Genomic DNA, 23,403 nt, shown 5'->3' with positions numbered 1-23,403 from the left:
ACACTCTGTTTCTGAATGTGGCTTACAATCGAAGGTGAAAGCTGTCGCCCCCACTAGCCTTGACAGTGAGCAGAAAAGCCTGTGGGGTCTAGCAGCAAGACTACATAGTCCCAAACCTGAAATGAAACTCCCAGGTCCTCCCTTTGTGTACAATTTGTACATGTAAACAGTTGCGCACAGGTTATTTGCATTAGCTGTAAAAAGGAAAGAAATTGTAAATGATGTGATCCATGTTAAGCTTTAGGAATTTGTTTATAACCATCCATACTGCATCAAATTCAATGGATGTTGGTTTAATTCCAAGCTTATGATACCCACAGTAGGGTGGCCTTCATGGTGACTGCACGATCTTGCAGTCTATATTTTAGGGGACTTGAATGTTTACACTGATGATTACATCTGAAAAACAGAGGAACTAACATCACCCACTTCTCATACCTACCCCATCAAGGAACAATACATTTATTTTTGAGAATTGAAAACTGGGTGTCGGCAAAAGCAATTGGAACTCTTAAAAATCACCCTTAACCGTTCCAACAAAACATTAAGGTAACTATGTCACAGCACCAGCATGAATTCATGGAAACAATTTGACAAACATGGACAGTCATACATAGATTTCTGTTTATTTATTTTATGTTAAGAGTACAACCTTTGATACAAAAATCTTCATGACAGAGATTTTAAGTTTATATTTAAGATGTAAGATCAAAACGTACATTGATAACTTCAAGATCTGATTTTTAATGCATTTGATGACATTTCATCTAAAATAACCTCAATACCCTTTTCCCAAGCCTCCCAATCGCTGAAACTGAAAATAATTTTTTTCATAATTTTATTATTTTTCACTTTATGCTATACTTGCTGGTCAATGCATATATGATAATCTACTCATCAAACCCTATCCATATTTCAAAAAATTACAATTTTTTGACTAATTGACTAAAATTTCCATCTCACTTTCACAGTTGTTATCAAGCCAGTGTAGACAGTACCATTAATGATGAGTTGAATGTACATAACTCAGCCAGTCAGATATATTGAACACTTTTAACATGCCAGTATAAGGTTTGATGTATTTGTCAACACGCAAAAATCAACAGAGTACATTTAAGTTATGGCAACTGGAATTTTACTAAGCTCATTCATAAGTATCGTCCAGCAAAATAATGAACATGTATAGCTACCTTCTAAGACCACAAAAAGGGAAATCTAAAACCTGATCAAATTACATGAATTCAAAATTCATCAAATGATTTTGAATGATTACAATACCAGCACAAAAAAAACACAGTAACAAGTCTGAGCTTTGCGATCTACATCATTCAAATACATGTACATGTAGCAGTGAGTAATCAACAGAGAAAATTACAAAATGTATACTAAACATTATACTGGTATTCATAATATGAATGGATTAGAGATATAAGTGGACTATTTCTATCAGAAGTTAAAGAGGAAAAAACAAAATCTACAAACGGCTTAGATGTCTATAGGCAGATTACAGGACATCCCTTCAAAAGGCCCTCTGCAGATCTTGTAACGGGGTATTAAACAAGTTGTATTACAGGGTCTAGGAATTTGATAAGATTTCATGTGCATGCTGGTATGTATGTATACAAGATAGTAAATTAATTATTAACTATATTCCAGAACCTGGCATATGATACATACAATATTTTTTATATAAAGGTCAACATGTGCATATACAATTATTACACTGTGAAAAAATCAGACCTGTGACACAACTATGTACAACAACTGTGGGCACCAGAGTTGTGTACACACATGTACTGTCATATGCAGAAAATACAGATTTAGACCCTGTGCTGTATATCTGTGTACATAGTGATATTTGTGTACCAGAAGTGTACCCACAGCAATATTCACAACAATGTAGTCGCACCTCAGTAACAGGTCTGTGGCTACATTTCTGTTACAACACTGCCATTTTAGCTGACATGTGTACCTACACTGTAGAATGTTACAGGGTCTGCATAGGATCTGCGATAAGGGGAAATTTAAATGATGTGGCATACGTTCATCTTTGATTGCTTCATAAAATGGAAGCCAAGAAAGACAGACAGTTTGAGGATTGAATATATAATTTAAAGTAATACTTTTTCACAAGAGGAGTATGTACAATCGTATGAATTTAACGCATAAACACAACCCCTTACCACTTTTTTGGGGGGAATTTTAGGTGTGTATTAATGACCCTAGCATGAGCATCACTCTAGGGTCTACAAGTATACTAAGTATAGCAATATTCAATCTTTCTCAGCTATTTGATAACTTAAGAATGATTGACTGATTGATTAATTCATTGTCAACTGTCCACAGCCACCTTTAATGTCATGATTTACCGAAAGGTGATAAGATAGTCGGGGTAGGCCATAACATCATTGAATACCACAAACAGTGATGGATTTTGCACATTATCAGTTACACTATCGTAGCAGTCTGTTGGATCACTTCCACTCTTTGATGGTGGTACCAACATTCCTTGTTGTCCTCTAGTAAACTCTCCTGTCAGTACTTTAGCTTGGTATACATATCTATTTCCAGTTGTTGGATCAGGTGGTGAATACGTTGTAGATGCTGAGTAACTAGAATTCACAGCAAAATAGCTCCCTGCCCCATAATCTGTAGCTGCAAATACATATTACAATATGATAAACAATTAGTATATTTGTTACATGCAATTATGGAATTATTAGAATTCAATATACTCAGTCGATAGCTTGATAAATTTCTTTGGCACTATACTTTTCTATGTAATAATAAAGTATTTTCCGTCTCGCGGCAGATCTCGCGAGATATGCAAATAACCTAGCAACAGCACGTTATACAGTAAAGTGATCGCGTACACGTTGTTGTGTTGGTTTTTAGACGACGCTACGCGACGTATAAAAAGTCTATGGAAAAGTTATGACATTGTATCAAATTTTAGACGTTGTTTAAAAATAGGAATACAATATTCGCGACCTGACATGCAAGTTTTCAACCATAGGGCCTGCGATCCTCGAGTGGATCCAACTCTAGTAATATTTTCAAGTTCATGTTGAAACTGTCAATCTCAACCGATCTTCATCTGCGCCCAGACGGCCAAAAATCACCGTCACGTCTGACGGCTAGTTATGAATTTCACATACGCACATCGTTTTTACAACCATACTTTAAAAGTTTGCTTCCCTTGATCTATCATACCATGGAAGTATACTTCCATGATCATACGTATTGCAATGTACGTGACGTCGAGAACAATGGTGTTGCTAAGCGGTTGACACTTCAGCTTGACCACCCGAATGTGGTTGCTATGCACTCAATGGCGTCTCCCGCGAGACGGGTAATGGTCTATTTAAAGCTGCATCTCAGGGAGCTCAGGCTCAGTTAGTTTTGTTTACAAATACAAACAAGTAAACAAACAAAACATTGACAAGTGTGTGTTTGTTATTTATTCATGTATTTATCTACTCATTTATCGGTAACGTTTAAGTTTTTGTTTGTTTACTTGTTTATTTGTTTATGTTTTGTTTTTTACTTGTTTGTATTTGTAAACAAAACTAACTGAGCCTGAGGTCCTTGTGGCTGCACTAGCTGTAATTGGACTGTTTTTGGGCTGTTTAATCTTTCATTAGTTATTTATGCCACAACAATAGTTTTAGTTATTAGTTATTTACATGTATTGTACACTGTGAACAGCATTGATTCACCTGTGGGTAAACATATTTTTTTTAGCTGTATTCGCAATACACCAAATCAAATTGATTTTTGGGTCTGCACCAAACATCAATGCTCTCAACCTCTGTTTCTGTCCTATTTATGGATAATACCAACCACTGATTAACATTTACAATGTCTAATAATTGACAATTTTAATAATTTTTCAGAAATTTTCGAGAAAAGCTAAATGAAAATGCTTCTGACCTATCTTAGCTCTTCTCTTAATCTAATTGACAGTTTTTATAAATGACACTTCTATTATCATTGTTAGAATTTAGCAAATGTGTTATGCCTTATACCTACCTTTTACCTGTTGTGTAAAGCTATCAAAAATGGTGCCACTTGTTCTGCTCATTGGACCTGACATTTTTACACACACTTAGACGACTTCAAATTGGCAAAATAAACAATTATAGAAGTGCTGGGTATAGTTGGGATGTACTTTCATGTAAGTAGACTAGTACTACTGTCTTATCAGTAAGAATGTACACAATTAAAGCCATTAAAATCATTAAGTCATTGTGTAATTGTTTCAGCAAAAGCCATTGAATTTCCTACTTTTCAAAGCGATTAGATTAATGATGAAACGATCATGTGTGTGTTGCCTCTGATACTGTTAGGCTTGTTAGGCTGTTAGTATTCTATTAATGTAAAACACATTGTGTCTTAGAAGACTCTCACCATTCTTTCCATAAATCCTGTTGAATCCACCATGATTTATTTTATCAACACTGTCTACACCTGTACCATGATACAGTAACTTTTCGTTATTAATTCCTTTCTTGTTCTTCCTGTCCATGTTTTGTTTCAGTACCATATACTGTCGATATAGCTTTGGATTCTGAATACGTTCAATTTGCTACAGAAAAGAAAGAAAATAATTGCATCTAAATATATTGCATAGATTTTTTAGTACATTGTACTTTAATTTACCAGAAAGAGAGAAAGGAATACATGATGAAATCATTGAAAATAACAAAAGAAAGATAAAAAAAATGGGAACGAAATGATCATTAGGAGGATCATGGAAATGCATTTAATGATGAAAAAATTCTTTCATCAAATATAATAAAGCCAAAACAAGCAAAAAGTAAGCATATAACCATGGTGTCTTTCATAATGTGTCTTGGAACAATAAAATTGAATATTGAATAAAAGGCAGACTCACCTGTACAACATTGGGTGATCTAAGAGTCTGTATGAAGGTAGTGGCAACAGTTTTGAATTCATTTGACTGGGCATCCAATACCACTCTTTTCATTTGTTCTGTTTCTGCCATTTTTCGCCAGTGGTCAGGGAGGGGAAACCCACCTGTGGGAATATCAAATCACACGATGCATGATTTTATAACTATTTAAGGCCACCTGTTACTTTCACACTGTTCTTTTCTCACAGAAAAGTCTGCTGAATTCTTTTATTTTGACAGTGTAAGAAATCCGTTAGATACATTGTATTGTTCTGCACCAATATTCTGCTTTATTAACATGAATTAGCATAACATTTTAATGTCATGGTCATTTCAACAGGGTTTTATTTCGTAACTACATTTGATTGGCTGTAACCAGTATTGGTTGCACAATATGAAGTCTCCAATAAACATGAAGAGTTGGCTGATGCATCAGGACTAGGACACCCAAACACAGACTTACAGGTTATAGACTACATTTTAAGGTGATTCTCTTTTAAGTTGTACATGTACAGCAAGCATGGAATTCTATATGTATAGAGCTATGAAATATTGGTAAGTAGTTTCCTTATTAAACTTGGTGACTACCAAATGATGAAACAAAATTTCTAATCTCACCTTCTTTCAATTCTCTCCTAACTGATACTTTAGTTCCATCACCCATGTCCACCTCTGTCATATCACTGAAGTCAATCAGGTATTTCACATCTTCTATATCCACTGTAATGGACCTCTTATCATCCAAATATGCTTTTTCAATAAACCCCATTACTTCATCTTCATACTCTTCATAAGTCGCTTTATCATTCAAATACAACCACTTCACATTCCTTAAAAGCATTCGCCTCTCATCATCAATTATTTTATCACGTACCATATCCACTTCTCTTTGAACTTTCATGACAGCTTGTGAACTTCCTCGTAATCGTAGTCGAGCTACACTTCCTGTGAAAACTTTTTCAAGTTTTACCTGTTCATGGAAAATAAACACAAATAATCATTTTAAAGGAAAATAACCATTTTAATATTGTACACTGTGATTAGTATTTACTGTAATTAGTGAAAAATAGTGTAATTACATGCAACATTTTTGCTGTAACGTAGAATACACTTTGGGGACAATTTCCATGAAAATTGAAGTTCTTATAAACTCTAAATTTTGGCATATGAATGTGTGTCTATGTCCATGACTATTTCCACTGAACAATGAATGGAGAACAAGTTTCAATTGTGATAATGTAAGTGGTAAACAACCATGAAGTGACTTTCCAGAACCCAGAATTTCCAAAAATGCCTTTATTTCCTTGACAATGTGTGCCCCCTGATGAGTTGTCAAGGTGATTCTGATGTAATGGCACATCTCAAATCCTATCTATTTTTTCAGTCCGATATTCTAAATACTTTTAAAAAATTGGCTAAAATAATGTATGATTCATTCCTTCATTAATTTATTGACGATTTCAAAGTAAAAGTATCTTCTTCTTTTTTAAATTTCTTGTGTTTACAAAAAGAATTATCACTTTACTGAAATGAACTTCTATAAATTGATCAGTGCATACTACATATCGTTCCTATTCTGTGATTATTTATTGGAAATGGTATTTAATACTTACATGGAGTCCCTCAGCATACGCCATAAGACGGGGCATCTCGTTGTCAGGTATTTTGCTAACAGTGTCTTCCCTGATCATCTATATTAAGAAAACATATCAAACCTCACCAGTATAATCATAGACATTTAAAATAGCATGGATATCAAAGACAAAGTCACATTCAAATATAAATTGTTCTGAGCATTTCTTTCCATATTTACTACAGGGTAACACATTTATTCAACTGAATGCCTCCCATAAGGTAATCACTAATTATGCAAATTACTCATTAAAGGTAAAAGTTGAATCAAAAAAGTTCATATGAACCATATTATGGTTAATATATGGACCATATTATAATATATTAAATTTGAAGCTTGAATTTTTAAGATACAGCCTAGTTACCTAAAATCGTTAATTGTTCATTTTTAATTTAGTCTAGTCCTGCTTAAATTTGGTTGAGTGTTCTACTCATAACTCAATGTGACATGGCAAATTACATGTACATTGGAATTGTAGACTTACTGATCTCGGCAAAAGTAAAGTACCAGTCAGTTTCTTCGGCCTGGGGGTGGATTTGTAGGGGGGGGGGTCACCCTGTTATTGAAATTGGCAGTAGGGGGGTCATGCTGTTTTGAAAATTGTGGATGTGGGGGGGGGGGAGGGGATCATTGTGTTTTGGATTGTGATGGGAGAAAAAAATTCATTTTCTACAATGGCATATAACCTTCTCTGAAATGTGGTACATGTAAATAATGTTCTTGTCCCTGTTTCTTACATGAATTCTTTAATTTTATTTTATTAGTTCAAACATAACTATACACATACATGTATTACCTAGCTACCACACTCGTTACAGAATATGACATGTATATACTTGGATGTTTCACAATCAATGCTTCACTTATGTTGCACTTTGGGACAAAAGTGAACTTGAAGGTCTTGTAATGGTAATCTTCACAGATACTTTATAAAAGAAGTTAATCTACTTGTTCTACTTGTCAGTATGAACTTGTCAAAAGGGATTAATACACTTTCTATTTTGGACACTACATGTTATTGACACTATAAATCACCACATCTCATCAGATTTCAGTTTCTCTTATACATTAAGTATGACCACTAAAATTCTCTAACATACCGGAGACTTTACTACAAATATAATGCCACTATACCAATGGCAATGCTGCAGTCCATTTTTTATGTGACATGGGAAACTCATTTAAAACTTACATTTACGTTAACTTTTCGAACCTTGGAAATGTCACCTCAAAGGCTATGAATAACCTAAACAGTGCCTTAAAAGAAGCAAAAAAAAACGCAGATCTGTCGGGGGTGGGGGGACAAAGAGTCCCTCATCCCAAAGGTCACTCATGCATTTAACCAACTATCACCTGTCTTTTACTATGTCTTATCAGTTTATGGTAATTGTGTTTGATGAGTGTGTAGACGTTGTCATTCACACATTTCAGTTAACTGCATTGGTGGTTATTTTTACAAGCCCCTCCTTAAGATGATTATGCATGAAAAATTAGCTATTGTCCTCTGTTTGTGCTTGTCGCTAATACGGTTCTCTGATTGGCAGTTATTTATATCCTGGTGACATTTGCTAGACCTCGGATGTTCCATCCTCACGATGTTCGGGCGTGTGTCGGAAGAACATCCGAGGTCTAGCAGATAGACTACAGTGTCTTTTGCAAGGACAAGAAGAATGTTTATTGTCAACAGATGTCGGGGGGAGGGGTCATTTTTTTTTATTTGTCTAAAGGGGAGGGGGCGTGGATTGTTTTGTAGATGAATTGTAGTGGGGTCACTATACTTAAGTACAACATGAACAAGAAGTCACTGGCCCACCCCCAGCCGTAAAAAAACTGATGGCTCCCTCACCCGGGATCTTATAAAGTAGATGCAAGTCAGTCAAGCAGTCCACACTGAGTTACGAGTAAGAAATACCTATCATGTGAATATTATATATGGGGGGGGGGGGGTCATCATGTTTTAGAATTAAGTGATAGGGGGGGGTCAGCCTGTTTTGGGTTTTACAGATAGGGAGTCAGTGACTTTTTGTCGGCCCGATTTAAGAATATACCTCCCCCCCCCCCCGCCCCCAGGCTGGAGAAACTCACCAGTCCCTAAATATTTCGCTAATCGTAAATGAAAAGGTCTTGTCTGAAAAATGTTCAACCTCAACGTCGCAGATTACTAGCGAATTCCATTGGAGTGTCAAGCAAAACCATCTACCTTAAATACTACTTGTTATCGTTCGTTTTTGAAAATTCACAATTTTTCACCGTTTAAATTATTTTTAAAACAGCAAAACGACCTCAAATTGCGAGTTTTTAATAAAAATTAAAACGAAAGTCTGGACTACAATCTCATGACTACTGTTTTCCATATACAGTAAGGCTCTCTAGCGAAAGAACTTTGACATTGACTAGTTACTACTATATATTATATAAAACTTTTGACCCTGCACATTTTTTTACACCAATATGGATTTTGCTTCACGCTCGAATCACAGATCGTAGATTCATGCTTTTTCGGCCAATAGTTGTGTTACAGGGCCAAGCACCTGCTGGTACACAATAAGAGTAATACAAAATGATAGATTTTGACGACAAAAGCACTTTTGTAAGTCTCGTGGTCTCGTATGTTGAGCGAGATTTCGTATATGCCATGTAGCAACTTTTGTAGCAACCACGACGTGACCCCCCCCCCCCGTAGCTTACCCTCATATTCATATTCATATGTCGCAACTTTGAAAAGACTGTTGAATATGAATTACAGAGAACTGTGTTCTATTTTCACTTAAATTTCATGACAAACAATCCTTCAGATGTGACATAGTGCCTTAAAGTAAAAATTCATTATAGCGAAAATGTCGACGAATAAGTCACGCACGGGTATTTATAAATGCGCAGCCCCCCCCCCCCCCTGAGACACTTTCATTTCCTTTGAGCGTCCGCCTATAATGTTGCAATTTGAAAACGTTAAAAAAAATCACACGACATTGTACATACTATATTATCTTTTCAATTTATCGACTGGGGAATGTGGTAGCCAAATTGCAGTGTTATGAGAGACACGTGAATGCCACAAATATGTAGTATCCCATAGATCTAGTAAAATATCATTGAAAACCTTTAAGGTACAAACGATGACACAATTCCTCTCGTTTCCCGAAATATTTTTACAAAAAACCACACGCCATTATAACTCGATGACGCGTTTCAATTTGACAGTTTGGATTGGTACACACTGTTGATGCATGCCACATATTTGATGAAATGGACGAGACGTGGTTGTGATTTGCTTCGTGATTGGACGATACATTAATTTGTTACAATTCCCCTATCTTTACCAGAGCATCTGACATTACGTAATAGATAGTCAACACGTTTCGGGAGGGTTATGTTCCAATAAACGAGGGGTGTAGTCCCCGGGTTTTTGTCACATGACCCTACCGAACGAGTTGTTTATCTTGCTTATACTAGGCGTGATTGGCTCAAACAGATCTTTTAAAAAATTATGACACTGTGTAATTTGTTACATGCAAATTGAGTGGTGAGTGTAATGTAGGTCACACCCCTTAGAAAGTTATGGCTCCATATAACCAACGGAAATGAAGGCCTCTGATAGCCGTAGTATAAGTTGTACTCTATTTACCCTGCAACGTTAGCAACTTCACCAACTTCTCTCGATCTGACTTTACAAGATACTGTAATATACTTAGAAGTCCCAGAAAGACAGTCAATCAATCAGTTCAATGTAGCTTTCAGTCGTGACAACCACGTGATATTGTGTGTTCATTTCGCTCGTCATCGTAGTACAGGACGTATAACGATACGTTTGGTATTCGTAATCATGGTCGTATAAATACATGTATGTGTTACGGATGACAGATTACAACTTTTTGATATTCGCTAAGTTTTGATGTTTTGCGAGGTCACCGTGAACTCTCAGCTGTCATGAATTAACACTTACAACAAATGTTTGCATTTCGCGAATAGTATTCTTCTAAAATGACAACATTAAGTTATTATAAGATCAACAGTGTCAAATAATGACTAATTACAGACAGTTGAAAGAACAATGACGTGATCACATTGTTTGGCTAGTTTTCATATTTGCCAATATCATTTGCATTGAATTAAGGCGATGGCAATACTTCCGTTTTAGTCATTTATGGTGCTGATTACTTTATCACCCAATCATTTGAGTATTGTATATTTTATGTTTATAAGAATTTGATGGAATAATAAGATGATGGATTCAGTCTTTGGAAGAGACGGTCTGAGGTCAGGAGCTTCGATCTGCTCCCTGACTGGTCACTTCCAAATGATCCAGGTTAACCATGAACATTGTGTGTAGTCTGAGCTAATTCCCTAAAAGTCCAAGTCGATCCCGTGTACAGAGTGGAGAGAGAGAGAGTGGAGAGAGAGAGTAACATTGAAGGGGGTTACCTAAACAGTAGAGACCCCCCACCAAATTTGTTACATATGTACAGATAAATGTTTCGAATTTAATTTAGTCAGGATGGTTCTAAATTGCGGAGACATGATGAGTAATACATTGTAGAAATGACTTGATTTGCACAATTTCTGGACCATGGGTAGGACTGTCTGGAGTGGAATTGATTTTGAAATACCATTTCATAGGAATGACTTACAACGGTTACCATTCTTTTATGTTTAAAATAAATAAATATATTTTTTTGTATATGATACTGGTATAGCCCTAGCCGAGTGAGATCACCAACATTGTTAACACAGATCAATAACTCTTTGATATGAGATACACATAATTATCTCAATCTTAAAATCTTACCATGCGGCTCATGTATTACATCTTTGCACACAATATAAGCGTATGACATTGACGATCTAAAGTTGTTTATATATTCTGTAGAGCAATATGTGCATATCAATTGATAGTTCTGCAGGATGGTTTGGAGAATGTATCAGGGTTGCACGTAAATAAAATACAGAAATTATATCTATATGATCTTGTTATTCAAAACGCACCTTTTATTTTATTCCACATTACTTTGTGTGTGCACATGTGTGTGTGCGTTGGGGGGGGGGTTGTTTAAATCTTCGAGCAAATTTCACACTGTACTTTAATAAATAGTTCAGAAATGAAATACGGAATGAAATATGGTATCAGGATGGTTTTTAAAAATTATGAATTTAAATGAAATTTGATGAATAAGGTCTGTAAAGGACAGTTGATTTTCAGAATTTGCACGATACCTCGAGCTGGATAATGAGAATGCAATATATTGTTGTTGTTGTTGTTGTTGTTGTTGTTGTTGTCGCCGTCGTCTTCATCATTGTCATCATTTTGGGGGAAATCATTGACAATGAACAAAATTTTTCACAAGTTACTACTGAACAGCCAATATTTCCTCATTGTCCACATTGCAAAGCACACTTGTTGAATCTACAAGTTCTACTTATATGAAAACATGGCTGCCACATCACCACATCGGCAATTTTGACGTGGCGATTTTGCTTGATTGTACGAAATCAAAACTCCATAAATGAACCACAAAGTAGTTCCCCTTACAAAATGAAGTAATTTTAGAATGATTCTTATCCTTTTTATTAAAGATGATGATGTCAAAAATCGTCCCCGACAGTGACAACATACAATTACAGGCTAGGCAACTTTGGCAAAGCATATGGAATACCTACTGGAATGTACCATTCTGTAGAAGGGGAGGAGAATTTGGATTTGAAGTCTGCAACCCTGTTTAGGACAAACACTTGCAATTTGGGCGCACAATGCGTAGAATTCAGACTATAGCATATTACATTCCTTGTCTGACATCAATGGTGTCTTTTGAAAAGTGGCAGTTTACTTCAGTCTCGTGGACTGATTTCCAATATGCATGGCGTTGGTCTCAATATTTATTTATCTATTTTAAATTACAAAAAAAAATCATCAAAAATAGAAAAGCAGATGTGCTAACTTGAAAACAACAATTTTGATTAAGCTACCCTCTGCGCATCACCACGCCAGATATCAACACAATCTGATGAGTAGTATTTGAGAAGATGAAAATATCGATTTTGAAAAAAAAATGCATAAAAAATTGAAAATTACACAGATCAACTTAGCATGAACAAATCTGAATAGCCCTCCCCCACCCCCATCCCCGGAACATACACACCAAATAACAAAGTATTCTGACTCTCGGTTTTCAAGAAGATGAAAATAGAACCAGATTTAAACTTAATGCCTTCCGTAAGGAAATCAATTTCACGATTTATGCAAGAAATTTAGCTCTATATCTGTGATTCGTCAAGTCCCAATGAAAGTTAGCTGTTAAAAATGTTGTTGAAATGCCCGCCACGCCTCCTATTCTCAGCACAGGAAAGCTTGCCATCCGCGACTTCACTTTGCTTTCGTGATCCCCTACATACCCGGGATATGGCATTTGCGTGTTGAACTTCATTCTGTCCCACCATGCACGAGTTTACACATTCCTTTAATCACTATGGGAAAATTGTCAAGATTTTGTTAAGAGTGGAGGTCCCTCACTGTACACTAATTATATAGAGGTCAGTGTATAGCTCACCATTATTGATACGTTGTCACGAAATTTTCTTCGTAGGCTAGGCGGGGGCTTGGTCTATTTTCCATATTTTGACCACACACATTTGGGTATAAATTATAGATTATTACACTTAATAAATATGTGAGAGTGTTTTTATATCCTAAGATACAGAGCTAGATAAATGATTATGTACAAGCCTTGCAACAAACAGTTTGTTATCTAGAGAAATCAGAAAAAAATCATGGTAAAAAGGAGACGATTCGAGGTCAATATAACACTTCCTAAACGTCTAATCAAAAATCTAAAAAAACATGATTTCTTTTTTATTCATCTGCGCATTAGTGTGTGAAATTTGAAAATGATAAGTCCATCTTTGGCGAAATTGCAACGTTGATAAATATTTCACCTGTTTGTGAACTCTGCCCTCATTGTAAACTTATTTTAAGGCCAAGAAAAAATTATTTTCTGGAGAGTTTGAATAACTTAAATACCCTGCCTCGGTCTTCTTCTTACTCATGTTTATCAAGCCAATGCAGCGTCAGATAGCCTCAGATCCAAATACACCCGACCGCAGTGAAGCAGAATCCTTCCCTGTAGTCTTAAAGGTATTATTTCAGGTTTGAGTCCGCCGGGTGTCTTTGGATCTGAGACCATCTGATACTCAATATAACGTTCATAAGATAATGCTACCTGAATCTGAATCTGAATCTGATGCCAACTTTATACTCGTTCGATCGACCAATTACTCAAATTGGTCATTACTATTCATCGGATTACTACTAAAACCTAATCAGTTCTTGCCATTACCCTACGGAACATGTCTATAAAATTTCGTTTGAATTGATGCAGCCGTTTTTTTTGGAAATGGTGATACAGACGCGCACAGACACACAGACTTCATCGCTATATTAAAACCTTCGTTATGGAAGGTAAAAAGTTGACAGACAGACGATGTACGACAATGGCGTGAATCAACCTAACCCTAAAGCTCCGCTCAACTTTCACTGACAGCACAGCTAATAAAATGAAAATCTACCTACTTCACCTATTCTAAATTGAGTGTAACTGGAACAACACAATTTTTGTTATCAGGCCTAATCCTGATTTTAACTGAGCGTTTTGTTTAAAACCTCGTTTCAAGAAATGACGTCAGATTAATCATAATCATGATTGGGAAAATCAAATGCACATCTGAACTATTAGATAAATTTACAGAAATTTATTTTGAACTTACGTAATCAGTGAACTCATCTGCAATCATTTTCTCTATTTGTGTTGTTGCACCTTTGATATCCTTTTCAGATCCAGCAAATATGTACAGTATAACTGTGTCTCCTTTGTCTTTTACAGGTACAGGTCCATGAGCAACTTCTTGTTCTAGTTTTTGGTTAGCATTGGTTTCAATCGCTGATCCCATGGCACCTATAATATTTAGATGACAGGCAAAATATATCATAGTAAATTATATCAATAATGAAACAGAGAAATGTAAATATTACAGATAGAATTGCCATAGTGGAGTCAAGCTGTGGTCTAGTCTCGGTTACCCAGACTCTCGTCTCTGGGGACGCTGCTACGAGACCACCCCTCGTTTGGGGAGGTCTCGTGGCAGCTTCCCCAGAGATGAGAGTCTGTATGGGTAACTGAAACTATCATTGGTCAGAATCTAATCACTTGACCTTCTTTAAATAGACTGTTGCGAGTGTGGCGATATTGGCCGCGTGCACAGAGACTCGGTGTCTTGTGCTATTGCCTGCTAAAGTGATTTTGACCAATGAGCATCTATTCTATGTTTTCGAGTATTGCATACTCAAGGTGACAAAGTCACTACACTGTAAAATGCACACGCTTATACTTCTTGAAGAAGTCTAATAAATACAGTAACTGTTACAAATGCTGTCAAGTCTTGCCACTCAGCATTCAATGGTTAATATCTACAAGTACAGTTGTAAATACACCTGGTCTATGAAAGGGAACCTTTCAGATATTGATGATGAATGGTGATGATCAATGAATGGACAAGTGATTAAATGATGGGATGAATGGATGGACGTTGTAATATATTGATAACATCATATGTGCTTTCTAGGCAACATCACAATTTAGCGCCTGCATAAGCTGAAGGCGAGGTCATCATAAAAATCTTGTTAAGAGGGCAGGCACTAAATTATCACATTGCCCGTGCTGTGTTATTATTTAATTACTGACTGAACACATAAAAATAGTACTTAGAAGTATCACACGCCGACATCAACAGTATGCACACTTACGTTTACTGGAGAAGGAATTCGAAGGAGCAGCTGCTGTGGCTCCTGTGTCCTCATCTTCTGCGTAGAATTGAGATTGACGGGTATTTGTACTTTCAGTAAAACTTTGTGGCGGCAATGTTTGACATCCTGTGCTTGATAAGCTACTGGTAGTTCCAGTTAACCTAGATATTATATCTTCAAATGCCTACAAGGAGTGTTGTCCAACGTACAGTAAGAAATCATTGTTAAATAATAGTTTTGTCCATACATTAAAACAAAAAACAAGTCTTCATTCGAAAACATATCCCCCCAACTTGTGTATTTTATGGCAAACGTGTTGTGCAAATCTGAATGGTGTCTCGAGACACAAAGTTTCATAAGTTATTGACCAATTTGCTATTTGACCTTGATATGGAGATCAAAGGCAAAGGTCAGGATGTGGAAAGAAAGCTGACTTTTGGGGTATACACATTTAAATGTAGTCTTTTTTATTAACTTCTTGAGTTAAAATAGAAAATCTTAGGTCAATTCACCTTGAAAAAATATTTGTCAAGGTGAAAGGTCAATGTCTCACTAGAAAGCCTACCATTGATAAGGTGAGGGTAGACACTTCAATGGTGTCCATATGTATCAAACTTGTGATGATAACAGGCAAATTGTGCCTGTGTATCACAAACATGGCCGCCATTTTGCTATTCAAGTCATGGTTGTGAAATTAGGTAATGTGCATATGCCTCACCTAGTGTTACGATCCAAAAATATCGTATTTCGGAATTATGGGAATAAATTCTACTTTTCGGCATTGTAGGCCATAGGTCAGATATAGACTGGCGATGACGAATCTGGGCAAACATGATGTAACTGAAATTCACATGATTGGTTAGAGAAAAGTATATAATAACTTTTATGATGGCATGATCTTAAGGTGTGACTTGCTATTTATATAGTCGTTGTGTAAATTCCATTGTATTCGAATTATACTTAAGATGAGAATAAAACATCCAGAATCAGAGGAGAGAAGGACTCGGATAGGTGATTCTGGCAAGCCGAAATATCTTCTCAGTCGTGACTAATTCCCGACTTGGACCTGAACGATCCCGTACGAGAGTATGGGAGTGTGAGTGCTAGAGTGTAACGTCTGAACTATCCATACTTATACCGTTCAACTCTACGACACCCAACACTAGTAAAAACCAAGAAATGACTAAAATATCATCACTTGAAATATTTGATTCAAAAACCTAGGAAGATAACCCAAATTTGGCTATTTGACCGTGAAAAGAATTTCACATAGTATGCTACTTTTATGCTATGTTTGGTTGAACTCAGTTGGTGCATCCCAGAGACTTGAGGGTAAATGAACGCACCCACGCACGCACGCACACACACACACACACACACACACATGGACGAACAAACAAATGGAACTGAAAATATAAGTCCCCTCCAGGCGGTGCCCGTTGGTGACTCAAAAAAAAGGACTGGCAAATCTGTTGATATTTTTGCTTATGTAGCCACCCGTTACACCCACACAGCTTGATTACATGAGAGATCAAAACGTTTCACAAAAAATGTTAGTACATCTCAAACAAAATACCTTGGCACAATAAGGTTCTGAAACTCCAAAAACAAATGTATTAGTTTCATCACTAAAATGTCAGAGCAGTTGAAAATCAGTGTACTTTTGTTCTTCATTATCATATAATAGCCTGCCACATTCTCGTTAACGGGGTTCAAACTATATTTTGCACGTAAGGGTCCCAAAAGGGTGATCATGTGCTCTTTATATAGGAGTATGCAATAATGTTTCCATTATTACACAGAAAGTCAATTATAAACCGTATGCAGGCATTCAAAAATGCAAATATTCATTATTTTAATCTACAAAACTTATCATACACACCTTGATATTAGACAGAATTCTATCTTTGTATTTACATGACACTTTTGTCATATCTTTGTCATACACTACAAATCTTATATCAAACACTGTACTGTACTGTACTGATTCTTCATATGTTTGGTGTTTGATCACTTTTGCAGACGGATAGCTACATTGTACATGTATATGTAGTCGGACATTTACTTTACAAATGGAGTAAATTTCAAATAATACACACCTTAGTTGTACGCATATCTTTGTCATATACTACAAATCTTATATCAGATACTGAGCTTCTAGGGTTCTTCCTACAGAAATATATAGCTTCTTCGTACATAACTCTAGCAGTGAAATCTTTTGGGAAGTTAAGTCCACCAGTTCCAACGGCAGGGAAAACAATTGATGTCACATGTTCTTGATCTGCTGTGTCAAAACATTTCTTCATGATACCTCTGAACAGCTAAGGAAAAAGAAAAACAAAATAGTTACTATAGACACACGATAATCTGGCAAAACTCTGTTTACTTATTCTTTCTGTGTTTTTTTTTTAACAATTCCTTTTGGGTTCATAAGAATAAATACATCACAGAAATAAAACAATTAGTTTGAATTTAGAATTTATACTCCCACATAAAAGAATTAAGTTAATTTTGCTGCAAACCAAGATATCCCTATGAAGCTAAAGGTCATATTCAAACTGTCATTCATAGATTAATAGATTATTGGCAAGGTAAGTATACATATGTATATGTGCATGTACATGTATTTCAAAATAGTGCTGTGTCTCAAAGTTAGCATTTGGCCTTTTGGTCGTGTAACAATACTAATTATGTGTTTTTACCTCCCGTAAGGGTACGGGAGGTATTAAAAGGGGAATGCCTGTCTGTGTGTCTGTCCGTCCGTCTGTCTGTCTGTCTGTCTGTTTGTGTGTCTGTGAAACCATTTTCTAAAATTGGGCTGGCTCAATTGTAATGAAATTTGGGCTATATAATCTTTAGGGTAATAGCTAGACCTGATTAGGTTTTGAGCCAGATCTGTTAATGTTTAATTAGAGAAATTTGCATATTAATGAAATCAACTAATTATGCAATATCTTAAGACTGCATACTTCAATTTCAATATAATTTAGTATATTCGTTAAACATAACAACATACATTTGTCCTATAAAATTCGTTGATGTATCTTACAGCTTTAATGAATATTTTGCATAATTAATTATTTTTGGTAATTAGGCTATATCATAAGAATACATACTTCAAATTCAACATAATTTAGTACATACGTTAACCATAAGAAAACATATGCCCTATCAATTTTGTTGATGCACCGTACAGTGTTAATGAATAATTTGCATAATTAATGATTTTCGGAAATTAGGCTACATGTATATCTTAAGAAAACATACTTCAATTCCAATATAATTCAGTACACACGTTAACCATAACAATTGCATACGTCCTGTAAAACTTGTTGGTGTACCTTTCAGTGTTAATGAATAATTTGCATAATTAATGATTCTTGGTAATTAGGCTATATCTAACGACTGCATGCTTCAATTTCAATATAATTCAGTACATACATTAACCATAACAAATTGTATATGTCCTATAAAGTTAGTTGATGTACCTTACAGTGTTAATGAATAATTTGCATAATTAATGATTTTCGGTAATTAGGCTATATCTTAAGACTGCATTAAGCAGTATCATACACTCTTACATACATTAACCTAAGAAAGCACGCTTGTCTAAAAAACAAAGCCTGTTACCATAGTTTTTTTTTAGTTTAATGAGTTATTTGCATAATTAGCGATTCCCTTACGGGAGGCATTCAATTTAAATCTGGTTTGTAACTGTTTTGTTGCTTGTTTATATTCCCATTTCTAGTACATAGGTTGACATGGCCAAGAATAGACATTATATCCAGATATTACCAATTACATAATGCATAAACCAGGAACTTATACCCTGGTCATTCTACGCCACGACAACACATTCCTACATTGTCACAACAGCACATGTCTACATCACTGGTTCTGCTGTGAAATATGAGTCAAAATGTTCAAAACTGACTTTACTTCCCCTGTTTTTCTTTGATATTACTGGCGCTGGTATAATCAATGTTATTGTCCAACATTCTTCTTCATCAGCCAGTAAATACTCGTGATGACCTAAAGGGTTGTCACTACTTGTCTTGCGACTCAATGACAAAGCTCCGAGGTCACTCACACTTTACTTAGTTGAGCAAAGAAAAATATTGGGGAATAATATCTAAAAGTATCATATGCAAGGAAATATGTGAACCATCGAACATTCATCTCGAGTTAAACCTGGCACACTGTAATGCTCATAAAAAAATTAACACATCCAAAACCAAACCTAAGTCATACAAAATTAGTCTAAGTATATACATACATAAGTGGGAAGTTTCCTAAAACTTTCCACCTGTATGTGTAAATGCCCTCTGGCTCTGCGTATCATTAATTAAATTGTGACTTCAACAAATCGCCAATCCCACATGAAAATGTCCAAACTCTATTAGAACATAAGAGTTTCATACAGCTGTAATGGCTAGCCAATAGTACTACATATACACTACTTAATAAGTAAATCAAATTCAGCATGCTTATAAGACTCATGACAAATACCAAATATTGTTAAATCACGACAAGTCTCTTTACATAACATGTTCTGAGTTTCCAACTTACCGGCTCTGACTTTCGTCCACCATCCCACTTACAACATAATACATGATACACTTTGTCACATTTTAGGCCTGCTCCACCAGTAATAATAATACCACCTTCCATGGGAGATACCATTGATCCCTGCTGACTGACTAGCTGCTGAAGTTGTGGACCAGCAACTTGCAGAAGTGTCTTTGAGACAGCACCAGTATTCAAATCCAAACTTGTCTGGGTTGTGTTAACGATTACACTGGCCTTTGATATTGAGAAATATTCTTAGCTTGAGTACACACATACATTTTCAAATTTATAAAGGTTACCTAACATTTGGCAAGTTATATGCACATCACATGTAAGTACTGACTAGTAGCAGTGCTCAACACTGATCACTGTGGCGAATAAATAACTTGTCCAACACTAAATATGTTTGGTGTCTAGACATTTTTGCAGTCGCAACGTAACATGGACTTTGTGTTTCTAAAATTAAACTGAACAAGCAGTTATCAGACTCAGTCCCCGCAATGGATGTTTTCAGAGAATTGCCACCAGTCATGGTAGTGTGATGTATTAGATTGTATGAAATATAGTGTCACTGGCATTGTAGGACAACTGTATAATTGACTGAATATTTACATACAATTTTTTTGTATGTTCATTTATTTGTCTAGTAATCCACGTTGTTATCTTTCCAATATGTGATCACTTGGCTGTTACTATGGGCGTGTGCTCTTGTTGCTAGGCACAGTTACATTTTTTTAATGTTTATCCAATTGTCTATTAATACATAGTTATTTTTGTAATATATTGGACCATTTGCTTTAACTATGGGCACGGTCCTTTTGCTAGGCACATTTACATACATGTCTTGACTGTTTATTCAATTGCCTATAAATAAATGTTATCTTTGCAATATGCGTGATTATTTGGATGTTGCTATGGTCCCGCCCTTGTTGCTAGTTTCATTTGCATACATTTTAAAAATGTTTGTTCACTTGTCTAAAAATCCCTGTTATCATTGTAAGAGATACCACTGTTTGACTGTTGCTATGGGTGTGGTCATGGTTGCTAAGGACATTGGCATATACATTTTGAATGTTTACTCACTTGCCTACCTGATGAGGTTGTTATTTGACCGAAACACACTGCCATTGGGTTGTTGCTATGGGCGTGGTTATTTTTGTTAGGGCCAAAATGTTTTACAGACAATCTGCAGAATAACACTTCTAAGAACATTTCCATCAAATTTCAGGTCAATATGCCCAGCAGTTTTGGAGTTTATGTTTTTTTGACCAAAAATCACATTTTTTGACCCAACAAGAATGTACACTTGTCAATATCTCTGGATTCAGCTGGAGACTGATATACTGTTTAGTCAGGTATCTCCTCTTATTACTATCGCTACTTACACTGTAACTGGTAGTTGTTTGGTTTGATCATAACAAGTCGCTCTCAATGTGCTTTGTGTACCTTGTACAGTTTTTCTATAGCCTTATGTACTTATTTATTCCCCAAGTCTGTTTGTATATCTCAGACTTGTGAGGTGGTGTTTGACCTATGCTCCAGTCAGTGGCTAGATTGGTATACTTAATGGCTTTATATATCCTGTCAGTAATTGAGGAGTGTTCTGTTGCCTTGAGAACTTTGTATTGGTATGTGTATTGCTTTTGATATTGACTGCTTGTACTCTGTATTTTGATTCCTGTCTTTATTTTGTTGTATGACACCAGTTGGCCTATGTTCAGGCCAGTTACCGTGGGAAGTCTGTATTGATGTTTGTATCGATTATGTTATTGATCACTTGTACTTTGATTCCTGTTCTTACATATTATGCTCTCTGACTCCAGTTGGCTTATGTTCAAGCCAGTAGCTAGTTTGGTACGGTGACCAACCCCTACTTTATTCCCTCCAGTGAGGAATGTTCTCTCATCTCAAGAACTGCATTTTGTATTTATCTCTGTTTTGCAAGGTGTGTGCCTTTGTTATGTATGTATGCTTGTAAACCCCTCCAGCATCCAACAATATGTATACTATAGATACCAACAGCTACCTGCAACAGATAACAAAGAAATACATCTATCAGTAACATGCAATTGAAAAGTCAAGGCTTATACATAGTGTATCTTGTCTCTTGTATTTTTTAATGGTTAGCAAATGCATTCCAGATTGAGTAGTACATCTATTGATACACTATATACTGAAGAATGTGACAATATAATTCCTTTTCCCTCTGATGCTGCAGTTGTAAGTATTTCCATGTATCATGTTAGACATTCCAGATTCAAACCGAGTGTCATATATGTTATAAGGGAGGCATGCTACATGGACTGCACATGGTTGATACATACACCTATATGCTAGCTATCAGTTAGTTTTGGGTTGTTGGTTTTCGCCTTGTAAACTTGCATACATATAATTTAAAACAATTCATTTTCTTTTATTTAAAATTTTAAATACAATTTGAATTTTGATATCTTTCTTATTTATATGAATGGAAAACAAATTTTTCATCAAAATTTGCCAGCAATATACTTCTTTTTAATTTATGTCACGAATTTGGGCTATGAATTACCGAATACGCTCAGTAGTTCATGCGCGTGACAAGCATGGCCGCCGTATCCTGCTACGACAATCGCGATTCATATCCAAACTTAATCATTCAGGACACTCCGACAGTAACACTACCGGAGTAGTTATTCTTTACGAATAATCATAATTTGTAAGTTTTCATTCGTGATCATCGATACAGTGCAACATTTAAAATGGTCCTGACATTGTATGTGTACTATTTAACGCTTACGGGAAGAAGGGTTGATTAACCCGGCCACATAAATTAACTACCAACGTACCGTCTTCATTAGCCCACCTACGTAAACTACTGACACATCGTCTTGCTTGTACTTGTACTAAGGCATTACCGGGGAATCCTTTGGCTTTAAACTGTTTTTGTTTCGACTACCATCAGTATTATCGAGGCGATAAGGGAGTTCACAAATGGTGATAGACACAGTGTCAAGGCGAACAACCTGATCACTTCCTCCATTGCGATAGCTGCGACATTAGAACCTAAAGTATGTATGAACACGTTCACGCCAAAAACAAAACAAAACAAAAGGGCGGCCCATGCAAACAAAGGGACATTGCGTCCCGCAAAAAAAAACCTCGTGGAGAACCACAGACAATTAACACACCTGTCTTATGTGTCTTACAGAATTTTTAGTTCTATGGACAGTTTACTGGGCACACATACGTTTTTTATGAGCAAGACAAAATTAGATGTAATTGGATGTGAGATCCTTATCAATGCTGACCAATCATCCCCATCATCTGAGTGACACAATAACAGCTCTCTCACACCATGGAAGTACAATTTGTGCAAGATATACATTCCAATCTCTTTGTGATTGTGAGGAACAACATCGAATTGCATCCATCCATTGACATTTTTAAACGTAATTTAAAGACCCATCTTTTTAGACAACATTTCAAGCAATTGATTTTAACTTGTTGGTTTTTAAA

The 23,403-nt window shown here is 35.9% G+C and overlaps 1 protein-coding gene across 1 annotated transcript in view; it reads right to left on the bottom strand.

Moving 5' to 3' along the window:
- Window positions 1-652: 652 nt before the first annotated feature.
- LOC144445286 (uncharacterized) overlaps window positions 653-23,403 on the bottom strand; it is an 89,052-nt gene continuing 66,301 nt past the window's right edge. The window contains exons 18-26 of the mRNA XM_078134828.1: window positions 19,909-20,142; window positions 17,439-17,660; window positions 15,340-15,523; window positions 14,304-14,491; window positions 6,529-6,606; window positions 5,534-5,885; window positions 4,898-5,040; window positions 4,411-4,588; window positions 653-2,655 (exon numbers count right to left, since the gene is read on the bottom strand). Coding sequence (XP_077990954.1) covers window positions 2,366-2,655; window positions 4,411-4,588; window positions 4,898-5,040; window positions 5,534-5,885; window positions 6,529-6,606; window positions 14,304-14,491; window positions 15,340-15,523; window positions 17,439-17,660; window positions 19,909-20,142 — 1,869 coding nt within the window. The 3' untranslated portion in view covers window positions 653-2,365. The remainder of the gene's footprint in view (window positions 2,656-4,410; window positions 4,589-4,897; window positions 5,041-5,533; window positions 5,886-6,528; window positions 6,607-14,303; window positions 14,492-15,339; window positions 15,524-17,438; window positions 17,661-19,908; window positions 20,143-23,403) is intronic.

Source organism: Glandiceps talaboti, chromosome 14, assembly GCF_964340395.1.
Source record: "Glandiceps talaboti chromosome 14, keGlaTala1.1, whole genome shotgun sequence".
Classification (NCBI taxonomy): Eukaryota; Metazoa; Hemichordata; class Enteropneusta; family Spengelidae; genus Glandiceps; species Glandiceps talaboti.
The sequence above is the reverse complement of the archived record's forward strand: the minus strand, read 5'-3'. Positions and strand labels throughout refer to the sequence as shown.